The sequence below is a fragment of the Eptesicus fuscus genome, chromosome 15 (genome assembly GCF_027574615.1).
Source record: "Eptesicus fuscus isolate TK198812 chromosome 15, DD_ASM_mEF_20220401, whole genome shotgun sequence".
In the NCBI taxonomy this organism is placed as follows: Eukaryota; Metazoa; Chordata; class Mammalia; order Chiroptera; family Vespertilionidae; genus Eptesicus; species Eptesicus fuscus.
The window spans coordinates 38,857,559-38,877,595 of NC_072487.1; the positions used below are offsets into that span (position 1 = coordinate 38,857,559).

At 39.4% G+C, this 20,037-nt stretch overlaps 1 protein-coding gene across 1 annotated transcript; it reads left to right on the forward strand.

The window, feature by feature from the left end:
- Positions 1–4,398: 4,398 nt before the first annotated feature.
- LOC129151663 (fibrous sheath CABYR-binding protein-like) lies at positions 4,399–6,111 on the forward strand. The gene is made up of 3 exons (XM_054727362.1): positions 4,399–4,567; positions 5,004–5,379; positions 5,592–6,111. The coding sequence occupies exons 1-3, from the start codon at positions 4,427–4,429 to the stop codon at positions 6,080–6,082; spliced, it is 1,008 nt and encodes a 335-aa protein (XP_054583337.1). The 5' UTR covers positions 4,399–4,426; the 3' UTR covers positions 6,083–6,111.
- Positions 6,112–20,037: the final 13,926 nt, after the last annotated feature.

A 20,037-nucleotide genomic window follows, 5' to 3' on the forward strand; every position in this document is an offset into this window, starting at 1 on the left:
TGTCCTCCCCTGCAGGTCTGGTTGCCCCCTACTGCCCTCCCCTGCAGGCCTGGTGCCCCCCAACTGCCCTTCCTTGCATGCCTGGTCCTTCCCAACTGCCCCCCCCCCTGCTGGCCTGATCACCCACAACTGCCCTCCCCTGCCGGCCATCTTGTGGCAGCCATCTTGTGTCCACATGGGGACAGCCATCTTTGACCACATGGGGGCAGCCATCTTGTGTGTTGGAATGATAGTCAATTTGCATATTACTCTTTTATTATATAGGAAGTTTACAAGAAATTGTACAGAAAATTTTACATCTTCTAATATGTACTCAAATGCTTACAGTAGAAAAGGCCGACTCAGAGTTAATGTAAGAGTTTGCACAGGCAAATTTTACTTTGAGCCTTCTCATAAGCATATATGTATTCTTGGTCGGCCAAGCCAAAAGACAAAATGTGAAAAAAATTCATTTTTACCTATCCAGAATATTTCCATTCTAAGGATGATTACAAGGAGAAAGGAGATAACTGTAACAGAATCTATTATGTTGATCTGACCATTAGTAAACACACAAGGACCTGTTCAGTTTTAAAACCCCACCAAGCTCTGTTAATAAATAATTTTGGTAAATAACTTACCTATGTCTAAAATTGTGCTGGGCAATATGGTTGCCATAAACCACATGCAACTACTTAGATGTAATTTTTAATTAAATTACATTTCAAATATGGTTTCTTAATTACACTAGCCACCGGTGACTGAGAAACTGAATTTTAATTTAAATTAAATTAATTCAAAATTCAATTTAAACAGCCATGTGTAGCTAGTGGCTACTATATTGCACAGTTCTGATATAGAATGTTCCCACCATCACAAAAAGTTCTACTAGAATAGAAGTCAGGAAACTTTTTTCTGAAATGAATCAGAAAATTTGTTCTCTGTCACAACTGTCCAACTCTTCCTTTGTAATATGAAAGCATCAGTAGACAATACAGAAGCGAATGGGATTGGCTATGTCAAAATAACATTTGGCTTCCCAAAACAGGCAGCCAGTCCATGGGCTGTACTTCGCCAAACCCTGGTCTTAGGAAGAATAGCACGGAGGAAAGCACTCTTCTTCAGTATTCCAGGTAAGGATCTACACTTCTTGTCCAATGCAGTGATAAAAAATCGAGTTTCCAGTTTTTGTTACTGGATACTAAGGAAAAATATCATAAACTGCTCTACCAAAATAAATGACTAAGAAATGGATCCTTTTAAGAAAAAATAGATTCCTCATCCCCCCCCCAAAAAAAAAGGGAATTAAAATAAGTTAAACCACTTCATTAATTTCCTTAATGTTTGCATATTCTCTTTTCTCCAAATCAAACCCTAGAGCCTCATCCCTGGAATCTTAATGATAGTTCTCTACCAGCTTCCTGTATTCTGCATGCTTCCAAAATAGACCTGTCTTCTCTAGTTAACATAACACAGGAAACACGTGGCCAATGTTAGGCAGAAAGTGTTTAGATTTACCTTTGCTATATACAATGATGAAATAAGAGAGGTGGAAAACATTAGACTAAAATAAATAGTTATACTCTAAAACAGGTGGATTTACATGTAGAGTCGGAGGGTGAGGTAGGTCACTGACCTGTGTTGAAGAGTGACTCCTGACTGGTAGAGAGCTGTTAGAAAGTAAGAAAACTCTGAAGAGCACAGGTGGGGTAAGCCCTTAAATGAGAGTACAGCTGGGGAGGAGACATGCAAAGAGGAACTCAGTTTTTAAGGTTCCCTAGCCTTTTCCCTTTGGGGCCTAAATGTCTGTTGTTTTTAGACATTGATAAGGAAGCTGTTTCTGACCTCCTAATATTCTTGACCTTTTTCCCCAATTATTGAATTTTCCTCTAATCCAAACAACCTGATAATCTGACTCTAATTCTTATCTGTTCCTTCTTTTAAGAGTTCTGTTTTATTTTCCTTAACCTCTTGTATAATTTAACAGGAGGAGGCTGACTCCCTTTCTCTGAAAATTAGTAATGCGGTGATTATCTCTGCTTTGATTACTTCTCAAGTCTTCTCTAATTACTTCTACCTCCTGGTAATGATTCTCTACTTGAGTTCCATGGGTCAGTGTAATTTCACAAGCAAACATAGCAACACTCCCAATATTTCACAAATTTCTCATCACACCGCAGATTCTAAGCTAAGCCAATAATCATTCATTAATTAATTTGCTAATAGCTGTTTCCTACTTATAGACCCAGACCCCCGCTTTTTTTTTTCTTTAGTACAAATAGCAAAAAATGCACAAAATATTTTGGCTGTATTTTCACTAAAATATTATCTTCACTAGTGAAAAAAATATATCAAAATTGTTATCTTTGAGTAATGATTCCGACTGGCTTTTTTTTTTCTTTCGTCTATGAACTTCTTACATTTCTCTGCATAGAACATATGTTACTTTGATCACTGGGGACAGGAAGTAAAATAGTCTTAATTTATTTTAAAAGTGGTCAAAAGCCCAAAGTTGATTTTTCAAACAACATTTGTATATTGATATAACTAATTGTTTTAATGCTACATTTTCAAATGTGTGTTCCATCAGATGAAAAGGGCCTATTTTTAGAAGAATGATGGAAGTTTGTATGCAGATCTGTGCCTATAAATTTATTTCCAACTTTTTTAAACCATGGTAAAACTGTACAAAAACTGAACCAATTATCTTTAGGAATGTAATACAGATATAGATATAGAGTGTATCATATATATAAAATGCATTCCTAAATGTGTATATGTATGTGTGTATTCCTAAAGAGAAAAAAAACTTGTTTTCTATATTTTGTTTTGAAAAGCCACATATTTGCCAGAATGATTTTTTTATAGCATGCTGCTTTGAAATAGTATTTCTTAATTCACTACTTTGTAGTCCACATATATTACTTTGAAAATCTCTGCATCTTATCAGGAGTGCCTTTCAACAGAAGCAGTTTCCTAAATACACTTCTATGTGTTAATTTAGGTGTGCCTACATGTGGTATAGCAGGAAAATATTGTAAAACAAAAAGGACTTCTCCCTCATAGTGTGTTATCCTATGCTTATCAACAGCCAACCCGAATTTCAACTTCCCCTTAGACTGCTACAGATACAAAAACAACAGGGAATATTTTCCAGTTTCTAACCATGTGGTCTTACCTTTTTCACTTTCAATATATCACCATTTCCTCCCAAAAGAAAATATATATCTTTCAGAGCTAGTAAAGGCAAACCCTATTAACTTTTAATGGAGACAATGGTATTAGATGAAGCCCCCAGAAAGTCCCTCGCAGAAAGATAGTTGTATTGATTAAAGTAGGAGGAAAATTTTGATTTTATAAATCTTTAAATGTGATACTATATGCTATGAATTCAATAGAAAAGGTGAGTTTCATATTCTCTGGCTCAAAAAAGAAAGCATTGGATCCATATTGTCCTCATCAGTGTGGAGATGAATATTAAATGGCCTGTACATTCTTAGAAGGGACGCAGACTAGCTCAGATATGTTTGGAAGCTTTGCAGTACCCCTTGGTAAATGCATGTTTTTCAACATTTAGGGGGCAGCAGAAGCAGACCTAAGGTATGAACAGGAGAAAAAAGCAGAAATCACTCCGGTGATAGAGTCTTGGGGCTAGGTTTTAAAATGGGGAATAAAGGAGAGCCCTGGCCAGTTTTAGTGGTTAGAGCACCTGCACTCACACCAAAGGGTAACAGGTTGATTGATTCCTGGTCAAGGGCACGTACCTCAGTTGCAAGTTTGATCCCTCGCCTTAGTCAGAGTGTGTATGGGAGGCAACCAATCCATGTGACTCTCTCATGTCAATGTTTCTCTCTTTCTCTCTCCCCCCCTCCTTTCCTTCCATTCTCTAAAAATCAATGTAAAAAATACCCTGGAGGATTAAAAACAAAAATTAAAAAATATGAATAAGCAATAATGTTTTTTGACACTAACCAAATATTATGGTTCTCATCATATTCTTTTTATTGCATTTTACTTCCCACCACAATTTATATCCCCTATACACTCTTCCACTTCCACTCCTCCCCTTTCCTCTCCCCAATCAGCACACGGCTGTCCATGTCAATAAATTCTTTCTCTTTAATTTTTCTTCTTTGCTCAATCCCTTCATCGCACCCTCCTCCCCCAATAGCTATAAGCCTGCTGGCACACACACGCAGACGTGTGGAGGGGACATTGGGCTATTCAGGGGAGATTAGGTAGGATCAGACCTGGCCCGAACAAAAGCAGTTTGGGCCTCCCTGCATCACTCCTCAGTGCCCTACCCTGAGCATCTTCTCAGACAAGACCGTTACCTCACTTCCTGATGGAGGTGCCCAACAGAAACTGGAACCCTGGTAACCAGGCAGCCACATTCTATAACTGCCCCTTCCCATCTTACTCAGATACACACATTGGAGAGGACACCATGTTTTCGTGTTGTCTCCCTGTGTCCCGAGGCCGAGGCCTCAAGAGAGGCAGCGATGAGAGTACATTTGACCAAGGCTGCCACTGGGTCTGGACTCATCCCATTCGACGCCTGTGGCCCTTTACAAAATGGGACCGAGAGGTAACACGGGGAGGCCTAGGGCGGTTTTGTTCGGGCTAGGCCACCACTCTGACCCCACCTGGGCAGCCTGATATCCCCTCCGTGTGTGTGTGTGTGTGTGTGTGTGTGTGTGTGTGTGTGTGTGTGTATAAGGGGGTTCACATAGAAAGGGCCTGAGCAGGAACAGGCTGAGGAGGGGTCAGAAGCCTGGTGGACCAGTCATGTTCACACCCCAGGTCAAGGCTGACTGGGTGGATGTGGAGTGTGTGTGGCGCCCTCTGCCCGAGGTCTATCCGGAGCACTGGAGGTGACTCTCACTTCCACTGGGAGGAGGTCTATGCAGACACAGGGCCGGGCCTGATCCGGGAGCAGAAGGTCCAGGGGGCAGAAGCAGCAGCGACTAGGGCCGGACAGGGATTGAGGTCTCTGTACTGGCTGCCAGTCACTGTCATTGCAGAGCTCAACTCGGGTCACAGAGGAGCAGCAGCTGGTCGACGAAAACCCCAGCCCCGCCTTCACCCTTGAGGGGCAGGTGGGCCATACTACTGAGGGCCAGAGCAGGCCCGAAGTGCATATGGCCAGCTGGGGGTCTGGGGAGCCAGGGCCCTTGAGTGACCAGAGATGGAGTCCTCCCCAGAAGCCGCTCAGGCTCCTCAAGCCTCCAACCTGGAAACCGCTCAGTCAGCAAAGGCAGATCCCAATTTTCCGCTCCCTCCTGGAGCCCCCCAGGCTCCTCAGGAAGTTTGCAGCATGTGATGCCTCCCTGGAGCACCAGGCCCATGCAAATCACACCGGGTCAGAGGACCTGGAGCCCAAAGAGGCAGAACCCACGGGTGAGAAAGTGGGGGACGGGGAAAGGGATGGGGGTAGGAGATGCATGCAAGCCTATGGGGAAGGCTCAGTGCCAGACACACAGGGAGCACCCCCAGAGGCTGGCCAGTGGCAAAACCTGTGGTGGGTCCTGGGCTGTGGCCATCTTCTGTGTTTGGGGGGCTACATGGAAAAGCAGACACATGGGTGATCTTTTCTCCTCTCACAACCCCAGCACCGGCCCAGGAGGCAGAGGAGGCTCCTGGGGTAACACCTGAAGTCTATACAGAGGAGCCTCATGAAGCGCTGGAGGCGTGGGCACCTCCAGAGCTCCTGCCACCGCCAGCAGCCTCTCCGGTGGCAGCTGTGGAGCCGGGGCCGGCCTGGGAGGCACCTGCAGACATGACTGAGGCCCCACCACCCCTGGATGAGGAGCCCTCCCTGGAACCTGCCCAGGGTCCTGCCTCAGAGGAGGAGCTGCCTCCTGAAAGCCCAGCAGCGCCAGCTCCAGAGCCGCAGGCTGAGACTGCTCACCGTCTCCCCTCAGAAAAACTTGTGCGACCCCCATCATTCAACTTTGTCTTCTTTTTTGTTTCCATTTTCTGTTTTACTCTTCTTTATGGGGTGATTCAGTTGTTTATTGTTTTATTTTTATTTTGGAGTCTTTTGCTTTTTCTCTTCTCTATCCTACTTTCTTCTTTTATGCTTTGTTTCTTCATGGGGTGACTCAATTAAATAAATAAATAAACAAACAAACAAACAAAATAAATAAATAAATGAAATTATTGTTTGTATGTTAAATGGTGTCATTCCTGAGCACGAAGGACACTCACGATGCTGGGCAAGCATCACCACCGTCCAGTTGCAGGATGTTCCATCCCCCAAAAGGAAACCCTGCACCAACAGTACTCACTCCCCACTCCTCCTGCCCCTGGAGACCCCTGGCCTGCTTTCTGTCTCTGCTCTGTTACCTGTTCTGGACGTTCCCTACACATGAAATCAAATCTTACAATAGGGCCTTTTTGTGTCTGCGTGCATATTTTTGTTTGTTTTTTATCTGAAATAGCATTTTTGTTATTTGAAAGGAAAATCCCGGATGGATTAGAGTTCAGATTAAAAAAAAAAAAAAAAAAAAAAGGAAAGAAGAAGAGGAGGAGGAAGAGGAGGAGGAGGAGGAAGAAGAGGAGGAGAAGGAGGAGGGGAGGAGGAAGGAGGAGGAGGAGGGGGAGGGGGAAGTGGAGGAGGAATCCCTTTTAGTAAATGTGTGCACAATCTCGGGGTAGAGACCGTTGTGCTAAGTGTGACCTCAGGGCCAGAAGCCAGTCAGCCAATGACTGACTTTTCTTGTGCCCAAAATAGAAATGAAGAAAATGCAGAAATCTGGGAAGACAAACCAGAAGCTGGAAAGCATTCCTCACAACCCAAGGCCAGAGAAAGGTGTAACCTCCCTGTGGCGCAGAGAACTCCGGAAAGTTGCTGTTTTCTAAATCGACAAAATGCAAACGCAGGCACTTGCACCAAGAGACAGTGCACAGGCCAGTACCTATCAGAGATGCCCCACCTCCCTGATGGGGACACACTCACTGTCAACACTGGGGAGAGGGCCCTGTCGCCATCAGACTCGCAGGCTTCTGGGCTGGTGGCCACCACCCTGGGGACAAAGTGAGGCAGCAGAGGCCCCAGCAGGTCCCCTGGGGAGGAGGGGAAAGGCCACCGTCTGGGAGAACAGTGTGCAGCACCTGCCAAAGCTCCACAGGGCACACCTGCACCTGGCAGTGCTCCCCCTAGGGGTTACCCCACAGAAATCCTTGCACAATTGTTCAGAGATGGATTTTTGAGACCGCCCATCAGAGCACTGATGAAATAGCCTGGAATTGGAAAAACCACTAATGCCCCTGGAGAGGGGTTGGGAATCTACCAATGCAGATCCACATGGGCAAAGGGAGCTGCAGATAAAGACCTCAGGGGTCCTCTCTTGTGAGACACGTGGACCAACCCTCTACATCCAGGATCCCACCTGTTACCACCTCCAATATCCTGAAGACACAGCTTTCTTTAGCCTTACTCTCTCCTACTCACATCTGAGAGATTGAAGAACATTACACTAGCATGCCCTCTCTCATTTCCTAACTTCCATTTAAACAAACTACCTAAGGGTGTGTCAGTCAAAACACACTATCATTTTAGTAAGAATATTAGGAACCTTATAACAAGGTATATTTGGAACACTTCTAAATAATTGAATCCGATAAATGATGAAATGTAGACTTCTATCACATTCTCTTCAAAAATACATCAAAGAATATTACAAAAAATGTTATAACACAGACACTATGATTACTTTTTCACATTAATGAAAAACCAAATCAGGTTGAAATTCTGTGCTACATCTCAACAGAAATAATTTTCTGCTACTTTTTAAAGAGAACATTTTCTACTTATGTCATACTAGAACTAGGAAAACAATAGTATATTATTGAATATAAACACATTTAGTTGACTAGTGTAGTACATAGAGCCACAATATATGTTTTGTTTTTTTCTTGTTTAAATATTGTACCCTGCATCTTGTTCTCACTCTGATCCTCCATCCCCTCATGGAGTTTCAATTGAGTACTGATGATGCCTGCAAGTAACTTACCAGAATAGTTTGTTAACATATTCCATAAATAAATACTAGGCACTGTCATGTGAATACAGAATGCCCCTGATTTAAATCCCAACATTCCATCTGTTGTTGAAATAGAGAGAAGTGGACATTGGTACATCAATCTGTGCTATATTTCAGTAAATGTAAAGGCAACACCTTCATATGGTTAATTGGATTAGAAATAAGAATCAATCTTAAGAAGTGGTGTCCTTTTCAATTCCATCCCTAAGAATAACATAATTCACATATACCAATTACACTCCAAAAATTGTCTTTTTAAAAAAGCTTCTAATTTATATGCAGACTTTTTTATGGTATATTTAAAATAATTTTAAGATTCTTCTGCTTTCATATAAATAGTAACATTTCAATAACTATTACTATTTATTTATATGTTCTTATGCCTTAAAAACTTTAAAGCACCAATTCTAGTGCTCACCACTCCATATAAAAAAATCTATATCTTCATTAGGATTGGTTGGATAAAATGGAAATGCCAGTCCTTAAGCAATGGACTGGCCACAAAAGCCCATTTCTTGTGGAAAAATAAATATATCAATGGTTATACTATCATAAGCCTGCACTGTTCTTTCAATGTTCAAATGAATAGAGCTGAAAGGCCACAAAGTTCTTCAAAAAAGTAATTCTTTCTTGACTAATAGTCCTTGCATTCTCCTAAAATGTTTTGTCATATAAAATGATGATTTTTTTCATGTAACTCTCACAATCCTTGGTGATCACCTAATGTGACTCATTCATTTGATAGCATAAAGGAAGTTTGACATACAAAATTGGAATCATTGTTTTGCTGCAACACAAAATGGTTAACATTTTTCTTCCTAAAAAATAATAATGAATATTTTAACTCTAAATATATATTTTGCTTTTGCCTCTTCTAAAACAAAATTTGCAATGTTTAGAATGAAATTATAAGTTTTTGTGCATTAATTCTGCTATTCACAGATTTTAGTTAAATTCAGAAGATAGAACCATAAGTAAGTTAAAGCCTGTACTAGCAGAGCTTCACATCTTACCTAATAATAGACAAACATGTAAATTGACCGTACCTCCACTATGCCCACAGCCAATCAGAGTGAGTATGCAAATTAGAAGGCCAAAGATGGCAGCCGCCCAGCTGGTCCAGGCCTGCAGTGGCCAGGCAGGGCAGGGGACGAAGGGATCTACAGGAGCAGAGTGCCACAGCAAAGACAAGACTGAAGACTCCAGAGTCTGCAGCGAAGACGAAGATGGCAGACTGCAATGGGCCTCTAGTAGATTTATAATGCTGAAAAATATAAGTATTCTTTCATGTTCCTTCCAGTCACTGGGTTGTTTTACTATTGCTAAGCAGGTGAACTAGAATCATTTCCTACCACACAGACTAACAGTATGAGGTTCATAAAAAAAAAAAAAAAACTGAATAGTAGCCAGAAATCTTTCTCACTTTATAACAACAAACTCTCTTCATTTTTCCCTTCAAATCAACCTCCGTGACCATGTTTGTGTGCTTCTGCTGCAATCCCATCGAGGAATGTACTTGCCTCCAAGGAGACTTGGGAGACATGCATAGAGCTGGCTAAGACATAGGTAGCTTCCATATATCACCCCTTACTGTGCTCTACTCAAGAAACAAATATCGAATTTGGTATGGTATGTGTTGAATTTGAAAAAAAAATTGTATTGAATAAAGCATTTAGGAAGTAGAAAAGTATAATAAATAACAAAACTTGGGATAGTACTCCTTGTTAGTAAAAATTCAATGACAGTCGAGTTTCTGGTTTCTTAAAAAAGAAGAAGAACACAAACCACCACAAGAATATAGATTCTACCCACTGGTGCAAGGTTAAACCAGCCAGGGGAGTAGGTGTGTCTCTTGCCCCTGTCTATATCCAAATGTGCAAATGCATTTCTACTGGTACAACAGAACCAGCTTCAACAAACAGAAGTTGTCACTTTCTGTCTTAGATTCAGGACAAAAGTGTGATTTGGGGGACTCATCACTGAAACTTAAACATGGCAGTGTGGCACGACACTGAAATAAAAAAGCAGAAAAGTTTCTTGTCCACAATGGATCATCAAGGTCTTCTCATTCACAAGAAGATAGTCATTCCCCGAGCAGGCAGGAGGCCTCCATTAGCCTGACCCCGTGTCCTCTCCCATACGACCACGACCACAACATTTAGGAAAGGAGGGGCGACTGCCATCTGCAGAAAACAGCAGAAGACAACCAGAGTGCTTCCCTAGACACAGCTTTAAAATTCACCTGAGAAAATTTATCTGCACTGCCCAGTAACTAAGTAAAAATAACCATGAGGACACGATACAATGGTCAGCATTTTACTAACCCTTTCAATGTCTCAGCCACTAAGAGTAAGGTAGCATATATATTATTTCATTTACTTTTTTAATTAATCCTATGTGGAACCACAGTGGATCAGCACCATTTATGCATTTAACTTCAACTAATTCAACTCTATGACAAAGCTATATGGTTTTTCCCTCTATTTTATAGAATTTAAAATACAAGAAAGCTATATTTTACATATATATGCTCTTATATACCAAACGTTCTCTATACATTTATACATATCTACTCCTACACAAAACTGTATACTACACAGAACCACACACACAGTACTTCATAGACAATTTAAGCATTTAAAATGGTATTTTCGTACTACTCACTTTTTACTTTATTTACTCATCTTAGCACCTTAGCACATCCATTGTAAGATTATCTAAGCAGCCCACACACAACTTGCAAAAACTCCATAAGGATTTAATTTCTAACATCTCCATTTTACAAATGAAGAAACTGAGGCAGAAGGATGTTTGATTTGTCCAAGATGACACAGTGGTAACTTTTGAAACTGAGATGCAAACCCAGGAAGTGTTACTCTCGACATGATTCTCTTGACCATTTTCTTATGCTGCCTCCTTTCCAATGCTGCTGCACTATTATCAACAGTTTACAGGTAAAGACAACTAGGCTTAGAGAAATTAAGGGAATGCCAAAGGTCACAGAATTAAGAGTGGCGGGGCCCCTTCCCCGTAAGGCTAAAGTATCATTTCTTCACAGCTACTAAGTTGTATAATACATTATCTTTGTAGCAATGGCCAACTTTGTTTTGCCTCTTATTCCTTCAGTTTCTGTCTAGTCAGGAAAATCTGGGTTCTTGTCCTCTGTCCTCGCAATCGGACTACCATCAAATTAAAGTGTCGCCTGTCCATCACAAATACATGTCTGGCCTCACGCAGACCAAACTGAGAATATGCCTGTTTCTGACCATATCTTGCTTACATGAAGTTAAAAACTAAAAATAATTTATTTTAAATGTACACCAAATGACAAAACATTTTATTTCACAATGTGGACTCAAGAATTTTAGTATTGAATATTTGCCTCTGATTCTGAGGAGAATATAAATTGGGAGCACTACTAGAGCTCACTGGGCACCCTGGAGTCCTCTGCAGTCATCTGTGTACCCTAAGAGCCCAGGTCCCTTTGATTCTTCTGGTATCAAACCCTGGACATGTGGAGTTGGGATGAAAGGCCTTGGGTCCTACAGTGAGAACAAACACCAGTGATTCACTCTCTGGGGATGATGGAAGAGGGATAGAGGGGGCAAACTTTGCATTTTATAAGACATCTTTAATTCCCTTGCTCTCCACAAGGATTTGGATGGAATTTAATTACACAGCAACTAAAAAGTGCTTCAAGACAGGTAAAGAAAGAAACCTTTATGCGACAGTCCAGTGCTGCCATTGCTCTGAGTGCTGTAAACTCGGCAGCTTTTTGCTGAATGGTGCAGTGATGACTGTGGAGCTGCCCATATGTTTTCCTTTGCTACAGCTTCCTCTTGTTTGCCATGGCGGAGAGTGAAATGTTTTACAGAGAATGATTTGAAGGGCAAGAGCAGCCAAATACAAGGTTACGAAAAGACTGAGCCAACCCTTTATGTCAAAGTAATTACACAACATGTTTCTATATTGACCCAACGATTTCAATACAGAATTGAACTGTTTCACAGTGAAAGACTCTTTTTTTTTTTAACCATTAATAGTACTATGAGAATCTATGTGCTACATATTGTAAAGAGACTTCCACTTCTTCATGAGAGAAAGCAGTGTTGCCATAAACTCACTCAGGAGAAATAAACCCGGGGAAATAAACTTCAGTTGTGGCTAAATGTCATGGTGATTTTTAGCTCACTTTCATTAGCTACTATTTAACTACAGGTACGATCTCCTAAGAACGATGTCTCTCAATACGGGAAACCCAAGTGTTAAGTGCAATAGCTTTGCCCATATCCATAAATATAATGGTACTTTCATGCTTATGTACATACCTTGTAATGCTTTATATTATCATACGATGGGGTTGTAAAACTGATTTCACAGCAAGTGGCTTATTAAAACTCCGGCCGTCACACAGCATTCCCTTGCACTGGATTTTCAATTTTGTTGTCGCTCTCGATTCCCTTTTGCATATGTATTTGCCGGGAAAACCAATTACCAGATGGCACATGGTTATTTTTACATTTTGTATGGAGGGCTTCCAGCTGATAATTATGACATTACAGGAAGACTCCTATGTTTTGCATTAAGAAGCTTTGGCAGAGGACATCATAAGCTTTTCCATTTGACTGTACACCTCCTGACTGGCATATATTTATCAATTATTTGTAGATAAATCTCTTATATCAGGGAAGAATTCCCTTTCCTATAAATGGTTTTCCACAAACATAATGTTCACAAAACAATGAACTGTTTGGTTTTTTTTCATTCCTTCACTCCATCAGCAAACTAATATATATTTAAAATTTTCTAGTTCAAGGTAACGCAGGACAAATTGTCATAGCCATTGCATATCAGGAAAGCCAGTGTCCAGTGGTCGATGTGTGACTGAGGCTTTCAGACCTGCCAGCCGGCATCTGTGTTACAGCATCCAGTCTTTTTTTTTTATTAGCTCCCTTGCTTTAATGCCTCTGAGGGAGGTTTTAAGAGAGAGGCAGAGAGAAAAGGGGAGAACTGAAAGCAAAGGTAATAGTACAAAATGACTATAATTACAATTATGTAGTAGTAATAAATCCAGAATTGCGGTGTAACACACCAGAGTAGAGTCAGGCCTTAAAACACATTAGAATTAGAATTAATAGGCTATATTTTTGTTAGTGTATCAACCCCCACCCCAAAGTGCACCTCAGTTCCTAGAAAAACATTGTGTTGTGTTCCTGCTCTGCTCCTAACTTGGGCACTTCTTCCCAATTAATTTAATCATGTTCTTTAAAATGCAGAATTCATAAAATCCTATGTTCTTAACTATCACCAATGTGTCCTTTTAATGCACCTTAGTAATAGGAAATGTATTTTCCCCCTAAATATATATAGTACTGTTGTTGCTCTTTATTTTTTTCTAATATAAAGAAAGAATGATTATTACAGTGCCCTCAAACTGATATTGTTTAAATATATCACACATTTTAGGTAAATATTGCTCTAATATGAATATATTTAAAGTGGGCTGTGAGGAAATGTTTCAAACAGATTAATTAAAATTCAGAAAATTTTGCCAGCTTGTTTCCCAGTTTCAATGATAAAAATAAAATGCTGTGTGGCTGATATGACAATTAGTCCCTAGAGAATAAAGGAGGGACTCAGTAGAAATCTGGGTGCTTCCAGACGGTATTTTCCTGCTCAACCCAGTGAACAGGAAGCATAATTTGGCACCGCTGTCTTTGTATTTGCATCTAGAGTACATACATTAAGCTAATTAATCATGTTGTGTCCTACTCGCCCCAACAAATAAATTAACTGTTCTGTTACCTGATAACAAAAGAGCCAATTTTTAAACATTATCCATACTAAAAATGTTGGTGTGACTCTATTTTAAGTAAATGAGTATTTATTGACAGTTGAATTTTTTTAGAATGACCCTCCTCCTTCTCAGCATAATTTGTTTGATTAATATGATAAAAAAGAAAAGGCATATGCTGAATAATATAAACCTATGTGACTGATTGCTCATACAATCACTACACTCACTCCCCATACAGAAAAGCACAGTGGTCAAAGTATCTATTGCCCTGCTTGGTTTGGCTCAGTGGATAGAGCGTTGGCCTGAAGGATCCCAGTTTGATTCAGGTCGAGAGCACATGCTTGGGTTGCAGGCTCGATCCCCAGTAGGGGATGTGCAGGAGGCAGCCCATCAATGATTCTCTCTCATCATTGATATTTCTATCTCTCTCTCCCTCTCCCTTCTTCTCTAAAATCAATACAAATATATATTTTTAAAAAGTATCTATTGACAAATGCTCTTTATAAGTTGACAGTGTTAAAAATTAGAAGCAGCTAGAGAAGTAATGGAGACACGTATCACAACAGAATTCTTGTTCATAATTTCTGACATTAAAGTTACTTCTAAAAGTAACTTAATGTTTTCTGTGACTGTGTCAGTGAAATGTGGACAGCCTCAATGCTGACTCTCATTAGGAGGACACTGACTCTCATTATGTGGACATGTCTTTAATCCTCTTGCTGTTCTTGACCCTAATTCTGAAGACCAGCATTCTACAAAAATGAGTCAGTGGGTGACTCTGACAGGTTTTGCAATCACTGAGTTAGAGTGGGGATCTGATCAGTGTAGTACGAGGTTAAGATAATCCCTGCTCTTCCTGACATTTCTCTTCTCTCATTTTCTGTTAAGGAGACAATCTGATGGCTACGAAAGATTTTTCAAGGGTTGGTGTTTGAAAGTTTTCTCTATAACCACGTTAATGGAACAAAATAATGGGGAACCAACCGAGACTGAGGCCTAATTTAAAGGCACTTTGCCAAATTAAGGCATAGCCTTTCACCCACAGCACTGTACACCCTACCCGCATTTGTCTTTTCAATTCACTTTTGTGGATTCATGAAACATTAAATATCAAAAACACCTAAAGGTAAGCACTTTAAATGAAACCTGGAAAAATATCAAGATTAATACAGATATTGCCAACTTGGATAATACATTGTATTCTCAAATGGCGGTGCTTGGAAGATGGGAAGAAAGCTGGCGTTGTTTTAAGAGAATGTGTTCTGCATACTAAAGATGGCAAAGATGAGGCAGGTAGGTAATTATCATTTAGTAAAATTAGAAAATGGAGCACCTAACCTGATGGGTTAGCATTCAGATAAGGAAATTAATTCACTATATAACTGAATTTAATTCTATGTAAAAAGTCTTCACTTTTTTAAAAACTGAAAAAATATGATCATTATACTTTGATCTTGAAATTGTTATTTAAGTTAAATTGACGTCTTTAAACTCAAGACATACAAAATAGTGTTGTCCTCTGTCCTCTCTTCAAAATCTCAAAAATAGTACATGCAAATTGAGATTTCCAATCCAAGACAAATTTAGAAGATCATCAAAACTGATGAAGGAAGGAAGGAAGGAAGGAAGGAAGGAAGGAAGGAAGGAAGGAAGGAAGGAAGGAAGGAAGGAAGGAAGGGAGGAAGGAAGGAGACAGGAAAAGTCATTCTTACAGATATCTTAAAAGGGAAACAAATTCCATAAAACTGAAAAAAATATACACCAATGCAAAATATGGATAAGAAATAAATCTAAAAGTGAGTGTAGAATTGTATCTTCTATAGAATTACTTTCACTTTCTCAAGCTTATTCTAGCCTTTCATTAATAAGAAAAAGTCATTTTCCTCTAGTTTCTCCCCTAATTCTTTATTTCTTGAAAACTTTGATGAAAAATCATGGTTGTAATTTGAAGCATGAGATATAACAATTTTTTTTAATCTAGGAAAAGTTCTAATTTTTCCTAGGACTCTAAAGGAGCTGATAGCTCTGTCCCCCACATTATACTTACATAAGATTTAGAGAATAAACAGTCTATAAATACATATCCTTTTCAGGGAAAATGAAAGGTACATGTATTGTCTTCTTTTGTATTTCAGAATGGCAGTGAGAAGACAACTATATATTTTCTCACATGTATGTGAATAAACAAATACAGAATGTGTCATCTTATAGGATGGTTACAGGAAGACTATTTCAGGTTGGAGCTCTTAGTCTGTGAGTCATCTTGATTCTTTGATCAACATGAATCAGGCCATTCAGAATGGCTACAAGCTTGGCTGGCCTGCTGCTGCTGTTTCCTAGCGTCATATAACTGTGCTGCTTGTCACATGACAAAGTCACCACCCAGGAGGTGTGCTACTCTGCTCATCAGCACTCAAGCAGCACACATCAGCTGGCTTGACCATGTGGAAAAGAGATGATGACAACAGTCAACTGCCGGAAGGCAGGCAGGAGTGGAATGGGGTGTGAAAAGATGCTACAATACACAAATGATTTTGTTTTATTACTGGGTATTAAGACAGCATCATGTCAATGCTTGTAACTCTCAACACAGTAGAATGAGAGTATCATACCAGTCCAAACCTTTGAGATGAAGTAACTGGAAAATATTTCCCCCACTCCTGTTCTCTGAAACTATTTTCATGTCATTTTATTCATTTTACTTTGAAGTGTCAAAGAGTGTATAAAATGAGAATAAAGTATGACCTCAGAATTTCCTTAGCCTTAAAAAAATAACAATGGAAAGAGACCTCTTATGAAACAAGGTTGTATGAATCACATGTGAATTAAAACATGGGGTCCATCCTTGAAGAGAATTAACTTGCTTGTTTTCTAGGAGTTCTACTTGGAGTATACTGCAGGAGGGGAGAGGAAGAATGAGGAAGAACCTGACTGGTGTGGCTCAGTAGTTGAGCATCCATCCATGAACCAGGAGATTATGGTTTGATTCCCTGTCAGGGCACATGCCCATGTCATGGGCTCAATCCCCAGTAGGGGGTGTGCAGGAAGCAGCCAATCAATGATTCTCATCACTGATGTTTCTTTCTTCCTCTCTCTGAAATCAATAAAAACATATCTTTAAAAAAAGAAAGAAGAAAAATCATTAGAGAAAAACTTGTTTTGATTTAAGATGTTCCATCTGAACAAGTATATCGTGAGCTTTAAAGTAATAGTGAGGAGAGTTTGGCTTACTTACTCATTTACTTTCCGACAGCATTATTTCACCATGTTAAGTATTTTTCACCAAATGCTACTGATTTACTTAAATCAAAGCTGAGATTTTTTTAAGTAATTAGATCATAATAGGCAAGACTAAAAGGGAAAATGAATACTTTCATTCCATTTCATTAGGCCAGATTAGCATTAGCATCTTTTTAAATTACAAAAGATGATGCTGTTTTGATGAAGCTTTCAAAAAAATCCCAGTTTCTCCTATGCATTTGTAAATATTGAAAAAGTACAAAACTAAAGTGGAGATTAAATAAAAACTGGACTTATGATTTCCCATGTTGACCCCAGTCTGCTTCTCATCTTCTATTTAATATTTCAGTGTTAAATATCAAACCCTCACAGCAAATATACACAGTTAATTTCATCCTCAAAAAAAGTTTTTTAGCCGTGGCCAGGTGGTTCAGTTGGTTGAAGCATCATCCCATTCACCAAAAGGCTGTAGGTTTGATTTCCAGTTAGGCCACATACCTAGGTTGCTGTTTCAATCCCTCCTAGGGGTGTGCAAGGGAGGCAACCGATGTTCTCTCTCACATCGATGTTTCTCTCTCTCTCTCAAATCAATAAAAACATATCCTCAGGTCAGAATTAAAAAAAAAAACAACAACTTTCAGAGCACCCTTAGACATATAGTAGAAAAAACGAGTAAATATATTAGTTGATACCAATACTAGAATATTTTTGTGAGAGTAAAATGAAGCTATAAACATGGATGAAGGTAAAGAATGTTTAAAAGAAAAAAAAAAAAAAGCTGCCTTAGAACAGAAGCACCAATTAAAAAGTGAAAATTTCAGCCAAATCATCAATTTGAGAGTGTTTTTTTCTCTCACTCTGAATATATTTTGACATATTTCCAAATAACTATGGGTTTATTTTTTTTTTTCCTACTGAACTGACCAACTTAAATGACTGCTTTCAACCCAAGAATGGAGAAAGTTTCAAATTTCAGGTGGATTGTTTCTACTGTCTGCTAAAGAAATGTGTTGAACATCTTGCAGTATGTCCATCATCTGCGGCCTCGGTGTTCCTTTTCTTTCTGTCTTTAATTGCTTCGTGCGCTAAATATAACACCAAGCCAGCCTTACTATTGTTGCGCAGTATTAACATACCACCTTAATAAATTAGTTTTGGGATGGAAATCCTGGCAGAGAGCCAAAGCTGTTACTGTGTTTGTTATAATCGTTGTTGTTTGGGAGTACATTGCCCCTGTTCTGTTCCCAGTTTGTCATTTAACTGTCCTTGAAATGTGCTGTCACTCAAAAGCTAGCTCATCCTCCTGGGCTCCTCTGCCTGAGCCTCCATGAATGTATCACCTAAAGAGGCAGACACCAAGTGGCTACATACTGTTGCTAGCTGGACGTTTCAGGCTTTTACACTTTAACATAGTCTAAGGTTTACAAGGGAGCAAAATCATGAAAACAGAGATAAGAAAGAAAATGCATGTGAAATTTACAAAGAAATATTGCCCAAGGGTCTGAGTTGACATTTCTTATAAAAAAAAAAAATAGGATGGAATAATATTGGTGATTGTCCTTGAGGTCTTTTCAAATTAGTCAAGTAACCAGCACGTATTTTTGACACTCTAGCACAGTAGTTCTCAACCTTTCTAATGCCTCGACCCTTCAATACAGTTCCTCGTGTTGTGGTGACCCCCAACCATAAAATTATTTTCGTTGCTACTTCATAACTATAATTTTGCTACTATTAATGAATCATAATGTAAATATTTGTGTTTTCCGATGGTCTTAGGCTCTACAGCAGCAGGTTGAGAACCTGTAGCAAAATTACAATTATGAAGTAGCAACAAAAATGATTTTATGGTTGGGGGTCACCACACCATGAGGAACTGTATTAAAGGGTCGCGGCATTAGAAAGGTTGAGAACCACTGGAAGGTATGCTTGACTTGAGGTGGGAGAGATTGGAGAATCCATCTTTGCCCAAAACATTTCAAGTAAAAATATGAAAAGTAGGATCTGAGGAGGCTGGTTTTCATGCTCTAAGTCTAACACCTTCACGTTCCTCATCACATGGCCTTGGTAAAATTGCTTATCCCTTTCAAATCTCAATTTGCTCATCTATAAATAGAGAGAAGCATGTTTTCTTCAGTGATTTTTGTGTGTATTATTAAGATAATACATGTGAAAATGATGCCACACTATTCTAATAAAAAGAATTATTTTTATTGTCATTATTTTGGCCCAGATAATTCTTTGTTGTGGGGGCTGTCCTGTGTAGTATAGGATATTTAGCAGTATCACTGGCCTCTACCCACTATTTGCCAGTAGCAGTGCCATCTCCTGGGCTGTAATAACCAAAATCTCAAATTGCCAAATGTTTTCTGAGGGGGTGGAAAGGATTGTGCTACCTTTTCTCTCTCACACACACACATACTCACAGCAAGAACCTGTGTGTGAGAGAGAAAAGGTAGCACAATCCTTTCCACCCCCTCAGAAAACATTTGGCAATTTGAGATTTTGGTTATTATATAATTTCAGAACTAAGGCCATAAAACATCTGATGTGTACATACGTCACTTTCACAACTCACATGGTAAACAAAGAACCACCAAAGAAGAATATATGATATTACTAATATTTAAATGGGCCCTTTCAGATGGGTTTTGCATGGTAGTACAGATGGGACCACTTTAACTCCTTGAACTGCCTCTGTTCACTATGGGGAAAAACTGGCCCTGTCTTCTTTGGCACTTTCTCCTATCATAGTGGTCTCACTAGTTAAAAGGAATATTTATTTTTGAGTGATAATACAAATTAAACACTAAACTTCTCATTTTTGTTAGCTTTTTTGAAACACTTTTGAAATGGATATTCCAGTGAACTAATCAAATTACCTAGGGAATGTTTACCTTAGGAGAATCATCTGAGAAAGGATAATATGAAAGGAGGAGACAAGACTGGACCCAAGCTTGAAGATGCATTCTCCCA